Consider the following 9,494-nt stretch of genomic DNA (forward strand, 5'->3'; position numbering starts at 1 on the left):
TTTTCCAATATGTTATTCATTCCTTGTCTTCTGTATGTATGCAGCTCCACGTGCCCCCACCAACTGGCGTCTGGGGAAGCTTCTGGGCCAGGGGGCCTTTGGTCGGGTCTTCCTCTGCTATGACGCCGACACCGGACGGGAACTGGCGGTGAAGCAGGTCCAGTTCGACCCTGAGAGTCCCGAGACCAGCAAAGTGAGTCCACTGTGCCTTTTTTTTGTTTGAATTGTTGCTTTTTTTTTTTTTTTTTGCTGTGCTCCTGTTCTGTTCGGTGCTTTAGGGAAACTTTTAAGTGCAGCTGCAGTTGACAACTGCCAACTAATTGGATATTTTGAATAAACTGGGACCTCCAAGTGATCATCTGTCAAAGTGCTGGGTACATAAAGCCAGAACTGTAAGAACTTTAGTATTTATTGTCCTAAAGCCCATCTGTATAAACAACCAAATGAGATAGGACAAACATGAGTGGATGGAACAGTGTATTTGAGTTTCTTCACCTTTTGGCATTTTTTTTTCCAGTTTTCATTCTGCCAACAGATAGCCTAACAAAATATTACTTTATGTGTGATAGAGGAGTTATAGGTGGAGAAATAACAACAAGGCAGGAAAGAGAGAGGTTTGTAATGCTAGAATGTTTTAATTGATTATTTAGGAGGTGAGCGCCTTGGAGTGTGAAATCCAGCTGCTGAAGAACTTGTGCCATGAGCGAATCGTCCAGTACTACGGCTGTTTGCGAGACACGATGGAGCGAACGCTTTCCATCTTCATGGAGTACATGCCTGGGGTGAGACCTAAATTAATTAATTAATTAATTAATGGTATTTTGTAAACAAAAGGTCTTTTGTAAACAAAAGACCATGATTGTTTTGTTGCAAATGTGAGTGTTGAATCAACGACACACTCCTAGCAAGAAAGAAGCCACAAAAATGCCAAATTTTACAATTTGCCAAATGTAGGTCAGTAAAAGCACTTACAAGAAAACTGATACTGCTTTTTAAAGTGGATATCGGGTGATATATTTGGTTTGCTGATGTATCAGCAGTTTAATGCAGTGTTGATGCATCATAATTTGTAATTGGTGATTTTCTAACAGAATTTTTAAAAAAATTCTTCCATATATGGAAATGTCCATACATCATCCTTTTGTTTGTTTTTTCTAGTCCTTTCTCTCAGTCCTCACTGTCATTTGTTCAGTAAAACAAAATGACATCAGAAGAAATTATAACAAAAAGGAAATGAAGTTGCACTATCTTATTCTATTTACTTTAGTTTGTTTGTGCCTTTCATATGTTTTGCCCAATTTGTGTCTGTTAGGGCTCCATCAAGGACCAGCTGAAGTCATACGGAGTGCTGACGGAGAACGTGACGCGCCGCTACACTCGGCAGATTCTGGAGGGAGTTTCCTACCTGCACAGCAACATGATCGTCCACAGGGACATCAAAGGTAAAAGGAGGGTTGGCACTGTGAGTCAGGGAACCCTTTTTTTTTCTGGCCACAGTGTCTTTGTTGCATCACAGAAATTCACCAGCTAATTCGCCCCCCTTAGTTACTGTTGCTAGGAACAGGCATCAAGTCTGTGACCGGCACTCCCTACTGGATGAGCCCTGAAGTTATCAGTGGAGAGGGTTACGGCAGGAAGGCTGATATCTGGTAAGACCTGAGTACACACACATTCTTGCGAAAACTGGATGCAAATTCTGGCCGCATATTTTACTGTTTTATCTTATGTCTTTTACGATGCCAGACTCAACTGTCAGAGCAGCAGCAATTTACCTATGAAACCTAATATGACATATCATGTTTTTATTCTCATGGTGATATGAACGTGGATAATTTACATTGCAAAGGGCAATGATAATCCTTACACAGTGCCAGCTCAACAACCTGTTGTGCCATGTAGGTTTTGTCAGGTAGACTGGTAGACTTAACAAACCTCAATCATCATGTGACTGATAAGTAAAGAGGCACAGCTACATTTAAGAGTATAACACCCGTTTTTAGTCTTTTTGTTCGTTTTTCCTTTCTTTCCATTTTTTCTCTCCCTTTTTATTTCATGCCATTTTTGTGAATTTTTGTAAATATTGAAACAATTCTTTATTCTGTATAGATTCAGTATAGATTTTTTACACAAATGCGCCTAATACAAATAATGTTTCAACATAGGATAAAGGCAGTTACTCAGAATAACCTATGGGTTAGTAGAGGTCAAGGATTCAGACTTCATGTTATTTCCTTTAATTTCTCACTAATATGTATGTGGTATGTAAGTATGAACTGACCATATACCCAATGAAGAGACTTATTTATGGCAGAAGTACAGTGTTTGCGCATTTGCCTTTTTACTGATCCTTGAGGTACACCACATGTTAAATTCTGATTGAATCAGCTGGATTTTGCACCGTTGCAAGAAACGGACTGTTTATGATTAAATACACAGTTTTCAGATGATTGCAATAGAACCTCTCTGGTACCACAGAGCTGGAGTTTTGTTAACAGAATGCTATGATGTATAGTTTCAAAAAGGTTTTGGACAAGTCACTGAATATTCCAAGGGTAAATTCATTGTTGCTGAGAGCCCAACAATTATCCTCCAGTTGGACCAGAGCTATTGCAGCACAAATTCATATTAGTGTGTATAGACGGTTCTGTTGTGATAAATTAATTTAGTCTTTTATACACTATTCTTTCAAGTACCTCAGCAAGACAAAGATCATCAGGTCAACAAACTGGAATGACTCTGACCCACTGCAGTTGATCAGGAAAGCTGTCTCTAATAAGGGAGCAATTTAAGATATGAAGACGAGGTTTCCATAGGACAGGTAGGCATGTCTTCAGATGACTAGGTCTCAGTCGATCATGACCAACTCCTTTTGGTCCAAGCTTAGTGATCAGGGATGGTCATCTCAAAGCTTAGGATACGTGTTTGGATGTGCAAGTAGCTGCTGTTTTGCTACATGTGCATGTAGCAAAACAGACCTTGAACAACATAGAATAGCCTCTGCATTGTTTGCCAGGGTCATGTGGCTGGTAGAGCATAAAATAGCGATTCATGTAAGTTGCTATGGTGACCACAGAAGTTACTTAGGCCCTAAAGTGTGTCCTACTTGTTTGAAAGATGTACAGATATGTTGTGCTGTGGGTGTAGCCTAAAAGAAGAAATTAATACTTGGTGCTTTATTTGCTCGATCTTGTAATTCTTTTATCTTATGAGCAGCACTATCTCGTAATCCTAAAAGTCATCAGAAATCTTTGAAAAAATCTTTGAAAAAATACAGCAATCCGGTTCTGATGTACACGTTACATTTTAGAGGCTGTCTCCTGAGTCTCATTAATTCTCATGAGCCTGTTGACAGCTTGTATTCTCAGTTACTGTCAGCATACAGTATGTCTTACTGTAAACTGACTTTAATGTAAACATCCACTCCAAAAAAATAAGGTGGAGGAAGTATAACATTTTAAAATGGAGTGTGTAGGAAAGATACCCATATGCTCCAGTATTGGAAACGGTACAGTTCTGTTCTTCAGTCAAGGCACCATTGTGCCATATCAGTGTACTCTGTTATTTTTCGTCTTGCATACACTCCATAGTTTTACAGAGTAGATACACACTGAAGAGGTTTACATTATACAATATCAGTCTCACAGAGTTTGGTTCCTCTACCTTAACCTAAGCAGCTTGTTATATATCTACAATCAGTGCTGTAGTCACTGTTATTGCCAAAAAATGCATCACAGTTAACTTGTCACTTTAGCCACACCACAAATGCTCCTTTGAAAATGTACGCAGTTGTATTGTGGCGTTAATTGCAGTTTCCTCCCGGGAAAAGCATCCCCAGTGTCTCTGTCCGTTCAATATTTCAGCACCCAGTCGTGTTCTAGTTTGAGGGAGTAACCTGCCTGTGGCTGTAAGACTGAGTATATTTGCATTCACACTAACATTTGATCTTAATGTGCTTAAGGCAGTGCTATTGATACGGTCATGTAAACACATTTATCTAAGGTTAAGTCATAATCGAGTGTTTCTACTTACTGGGATGTTTAAGCACCCTTTTTCAGGTTTTTATCTTTTTTTTTTAATCCAAACTGCTAAATGCAGTCACATAATGCAGATGTTGTATTCACACAGTAAACATGTTGCAGTGTGGCCGAGTGATGAGTGGTAGAGCAAATGATTTAACATGTCCATACAAACTGGTTGATTAGAGAAATCACATTACTTAGAGAACTACCAAATTTTATAATCAAATTTTGCCTTAAGCTGATAACTCCCAGTAATCAGAGTGTCAGTGTGCATGTAAACATATTCACTGTTGGAACCACAGCAAAACACTCAGCCAACTTGAATTGTCCACTGGGCAGTAAAACAGCAGCAGTCCAAGCCAGGGCTGCACAGTTAATGAGATTAATGTTGAAATTGTGATTTGAGCATATGCAATATATTTTGCTTTTACATGTTTTGGTTAAATTGCCAAATCTTAAGGCGTCCACTGGAGGGTTCATGTATACCACATGCACAGCAGGCGCAGCAGGCGTTTACTCTGTCAGGATGTATACTAATGCCAAGTAAAAAGGGATGCTGTTCCCCTGCCCTTGTTTATGTGTGTGAAAGGATGGTCAAATAGAGAATGCCTCGTGATTACTGTCCTGAACCATCAGGAAAGTCTTCAGATTGCTCACCGTTCACAAAGTCATGATTTTCACAAACAGCACTCATTTAAAAGATGCAGACCTTACCTGCTCTGTTGTTCTGTTCTTCAGTCAGCTGCTGTGCGTTTAGCTGGCAGCAGGTGCTCCTGCTGCCAGGAGTCCACACAGGTTGTGCATGCTCATATCTGAAAAGCAACAACTCATCTCTCACTTGCATTATGCAGCCTCAAATAGTTTATGCATCTAAAGAGCTACTGTTGCCTTGCAACACCAACAAAAAGTTCTCAAGAGAAAATGTGCGAATCGCATTAAAACATATGTGGTCGTTAGGAGTATTAGGTGGGCCATATAGGACATGATGCCTGTCAGGTACAGATAAATGGATAAATGGAGATGCTAAAACAAACTATACAGTTAAAATTACCGCCAGCACTGGTAACCTTGATACGCACTACCATTATGCACTATCTCAAAGGTATGTTGCTTACTATTTTGTTTTCTTCACTGATGCTTCTTCACGATTCCTCTTGGGCTGTCGCTCGCACAGCTTGGTTACGCGTTGACTGTATGTCTCTTTCTGTCAGCGAAGACCTTTTTTGCACATTTTAAAGACTTTTTTTTTTTTTTACACAGGTGTGTGTGTGTGTGTGTGTGTGTGTGTGTGTGTGTATGTGTGTGAAAGAGAGAATGAGAGAGAGAGTATTTGTGCGTGCAGTTTTGTGTGTTGTTAGTTGAGGTTTGGTTAGCGACGACTTGTCCATGAATGTAATGTTTAATTTTAACCGTTAGATGGCCTCATTCACCACAGTGGATTAATTTTTCGGTATCTGGAAACGGGACAGTATTTGTCAACAGCAAACAGCCCCAAGATAAATAGTTTTACAACTTACAAGTTCCTTTGTGTCTAAAGCCACTGCTGCCACTCCTGTGTGTGTGTGTGTGTGTGTGTGTGTGTGTGTGTGTGTGTGTGTGTGTGTGTGTGTCAGAGTGAACGTGCGCGGTTGTACACGTGCATTTACTGCAGTTTGTGCTCAATGGACACTGCGCCCAAAATGCCTTGAGCATACTGACTGTAGGGGGTTAAAAACACACACACACACACACAAAAGATCATGTACAAATGTATAAATCAAACGTACCCTTTTTTTTTTTTTTTTAAAGAAAATTACACTTATATCCCACACGTTTGGTCTCTGTGTATTGTTAAAGAAGCCATGTTTATAATTCTAATTGGTTTGTGACCAATATGCCTGTTTATATCAGATCTGTATATCAGTGGTACGCATAATTTTTTTAATATATATTTTTTATTTTCATTTTTTTTTAATGGGAGAATTTATGCATGGTTGGGTCCTGAGAGACACAGCGGTGCCATTGAATGGTTGCTGTTTTTTTTGGCAAAACTCTGGAGTATTGGAACAGCTGACGCTCTGTGTTCATAATTACAACAATTATGACTATGATGATGATGAAAACAATAAAAGATATTTATTTCATGTCTGGATGTGAGATCTTTTCTCAAGAATAACAACATATCTTAATTTCCAAATAGAACATAAAATGCCTGGCTTTGATGTCCTGTTGTTCCTCTCAAATATTTGTATCTGCACCAAAGTTTTCAAGACAAGTTATGAGAGAGTTGTTGCTCTTTGAAAATGAGATAGATATGGCTGACGTTGCAGGTATGCAAACTGTGACTGAAGCCTATATGCCAAGGGCAGCAAAATAATCTTTCAATCCGTCGTTTCCAAGGGAAACGACAGATTAGGGTGCCAGGAACTGGCTGGTAAGGCCAAGCCCTTGACATTTGATTCCTGTTTTAATATTATCAATAAAATGAAGAGATAACCAACGGCTGCCTTCATGGTTATATTTTAGCCATAGATGGGAAGTCTCTGGGTTTTTATGTTTGGTGATGCCTATAAAAAGGGTCTGAGACTAATTCTGAGTACTTCTGCAAGATGGAGAGAAAGAAACAAGGCTGTAGCAAATCTAAAGAAAGCATCATCTTTATTTTGCTGCATCTGATTGAAACACTGATCGTCAGGAGGTCTGAGTTCAATGCCAGCTGTGTTTAACCCAAAGGTAAGACAGCTATTTTATGAGTAGACTAATGGAAAACCCTAGCAAACCATTTACTTACATGACTATGTGTTCTTTTGGTACTAATTACCATACATAATTACTGCATGTGTACCAAGCAAATACTAGGTAATTATGTATTCCTACATGAGGTCTTGTCACTAACCAAAGGTATGTATGTATCTACATCAGGATAATACACATAAAGTAATAGAAGACCTGATACACCTTGAAGAAAATGAATTATATATTTCAGCTCTATTAACATATGAAAAAGCACATAGAGGGCAAAAAACTAGCAAAACTTGGTGTATTAAATTTAAATAGAGGCACTGACTTATGCAACATACTTAATGTGATTATAGTAATCATAGTATCTGAGTGTAACCAGCTATTAAATGTTTTTTTGCAGTCATGGCATCACCACGGCTCTCAGTCCTGCTGCTGTTGGCCACCTTGCTCTTCACGCTGTCATGCATCACCAGTAATGCTGAGGAACACCAACTATCACAAAGACTCACCTATGTCAACCCTGTTCGCAAATACAGGGACCGCAGAGCAATACCATGCATGACAGACAAAACAAAGGAGCTCATAAAATCTAGCACACAGGTAGCATCCACCTCACTGAGAGTTGCTGCAGACGCTTTAAAAACACGAGGGGTCAAAGAAGCACTGAGCCTAACTGCAAGCTTTGCCAGTCTTGCGCCGGGTATCGGCACCCTGGTTGCAGCGATCATCAATTTGGCTTTGGCCTTTGTTCCTGGAGCAGACCCCGTGAAAGACATGCTCAAAGACATCAATCAGAAGTTGGATTCCATTTCCAAGCAGATTGCTGACCTCAAAACCGATGTTGAGTGGAACACCTATGCTAGTGCCTACTCTCGAGACGAAACAAACATCATCAACTCCTGGAACGAGTTCAACAAATTCCGTCAGAACTGCGAGAAAGAATCAAACTGTGAAAAACGAAAGCTTGAACTTGCCAACAAATTTGTTAGCTTCTATGAGAATACAGCTACAGAAAACAGTGTGGCTAGGCTCGTCTTTTATTTGACCAACACAGAGACATCTCTAAGCGCCAACCTGTTGCACTTACTGAAAAAGAGGCATAAGTGTGATATTAAAGAGTTAAACAAGTACAACGTTTTTTTGAACAGCTTGCTGTGGAGAGGAATGGTGCTGAACCAGCTTTACTATAAACTGAAGGGCTACGACACCGAAGACAAGGAAGCAGAGTATGTGTCCCAGTTCAACAAGGTGATAGAAGCCCAGAGAGATGTTGTGGCAAGCTGTGCTGATAGTGAAGAGTACATAGAACCTGCTGTCCAAAGGATAAATCAAAATCGTTCATTGAAACTGGAATCAAAAAACAAAGAGAAGCATTCATTATTGCATTTTACCTTAGTTAATTTGGGTGACATTACTGTAGCTGTGAGTCGCACCAACTCTAAGTGGGATGAAGATGTCTTTAAATCAAACAATTCTAATTACCTAAGAATCCTAAAAGACAAAAAATGTTCATATTTGGAACAGGAATTATCACGTGATAATGATTCAGTTGATATTGGACTCTACACAAAGGATTCACGTGTTTTTGACACATGGGACATGAACTATTTGAGGGGGATTTTTGTAGCACTGCATGTCCCTAAAAAAAAGTTTTTTGCAGCCTCAGAGGCGTTCATCAGCGGTCAGTGCAAAAGACGCTTTTTCAAACTGCGTCGCAATTTCCATTTTTATGCACAACTTCCTCACAGTCCAGATGCACCTTGGGATCCGTGCCGCAATTTTGGATGCGAGAACGGTGCCAACTGCACGTGGCTGGTGGGGACTTTGACAATGTGTGAATGTCAACCAGGTTACCATGGAGACAAATGTCAGAATAATGTCAGCGTGACTGGTAAGGATCTTGAGGTGGTGTTAGACAAGCCCATCCCCAGCATCATCACAATTCACGAAAAGCTCATCAAGATGAACACAACGGTGCACACCAGGCTCTGCACGCTGGACACCAAGATGGACACCCAGTTCGCTTGGATAAGTTCTAATTTGAACAAAATTCTTGAGCTGCTGAAAAGACCGACTGCAGATAAATCCCAACAATATCCATAAAACTGAGTGAAGAACCAACTATTCATGAATTGCTGAAAAGTCATGGCCAGTTTTTAACTCTTTCAAATTTAGATGAGTTAAATAGCATGTAATTAAATATGATGGCATTAAAAATCAATTCAAACTCTGCATTTGATTTGTGTGTGTGTGTGTGTGTGTGTGTGTGTGTGTGTGTGTGTGTGTGTCCCTTTTATTCTTGTGCTTTAATGTTGAAGACCAAAGATGTAGGACCTACAGTTATCTCTATCTCTAACACTCTGCCACCTCTATGTCTCCTCATCATTCAAAGCCAAAATATGCAAAACCTTAATAACGTGCAGGTCAACGGCCAAAAGTGGACACAAAGTCAAGGTGAAGATCACACATCTATCTCTCCAAACAGTGGGCTTATTTATTCAGCCCAGCATCAGTATCACATTAACACGTTCTGGCCTTGTGCCTTCATCAGGATGTGATGAAAACAATGAAACAGGACATTTATCAAATGTAGACACACTTTTTTCTCACTGTCCGGTCCATGAGACAACACAGGCATGCCTTAGCTATACTAAATTTTAGAGTTCAACAATGAGTTCAATGGGCTGTTCAAAAAAAGCAGATCATGTAAATGCAACATATTAGAAGTAGGTCACTTTTAACTTTAGTTAGATT

At 39.7% G+C, this 9,494-nt stretch overlaps 2 protein-coding genes and 1 long non-coding RNA gene across 3 annotated transcripts in view; all 3 read left to right on the plus strand.

Moving 5' to 3' along the window:
• The window catches only part of LOC115370406 (mitogen-activated protein kinase kinase kinase 2-like), a 34,365-nt gene extending 32,673 nt beyond the window's left edge, over positions 1–1,692 (plus strand). The window contains exon 4 of the mRNA XM_030067423.1: positions 1,565–1,692. Coding sequence (XP_029923283.1) covers positions 1,565–1,653 — 89 coding nt within the window. The 3' untranslated portion in view covers positions 1,654–1,692. The remainder of the gene's footprint in view (positions 1–1,564) is intronic.
• On the plus strand, positions 51–1,345 carry LOC115370414 (uncharacterized). Its single transcript, XR_003929246.1, has 3 exons — positions 51–193; positions 651–782; positions 1,313–1,345. It is a non-coding gene; the product is annotated as an uncharacterized LOC115370414 (long non-coding RNA).
• A 4,900-nt stretch (positions 1,693–6,592) lies between the features above and the next one.
• On the plus strand, positions 6,593–9,298 carry LOC115375744 (cephalotoxin-like protein). Its single transcript, XM_030075278.1, has 4 exons — positions 6,593–6,731; positions 7,141–8,031; positions 8,590–8,758; positions 9,292–9,298. The coding sequence occupies exons 2-4, from the start codon at positions 7,143–7,145 to the stop codon at positions 9,296–9,298; spliced, it is 1,065 nt and encodes a 354-aa protein (XP_029931138.1). The 5' UTR covers positions 6,593–6,731; positions 7,141–7,142.
• The last annotated feature ends 196 nt before the right edge of the window (positions 9,299–9,494 follow it).

The sequence above is a fragment of the Myripristis murdjan genome, chromosome 2 (assembly GCF_902150065.1).
Source record: "Myripristis murdjan chromosome 2, fMyrMur1.1, whole genome shotgun sequence".
Classification (NCBI taxonomy): domain Eukaryota; kingdom Metazoa; phylum Chordata; class Actinopteri; order Holocentriformes; family Holocentridae; genus Myripristis; species Myripristis murdjan.

Bases quoted from the DNA above. Each gene is read 5' to 3' on its own strand.
- LOC115375744 (XM_030075278.1), top strand. From the start codon at position 7,143: ATGGCATCACCACGGCTCTCAGTCCTGCTGCTGTTGGCCACCTTGCTC. The intron at 8,032-8,589 runs GTGAAGAGTACA...AATGTCAACCAG, and splicing joins TGTGGCAAGCTGTGCTGATA to GTTACCATGGAGACAAATGT.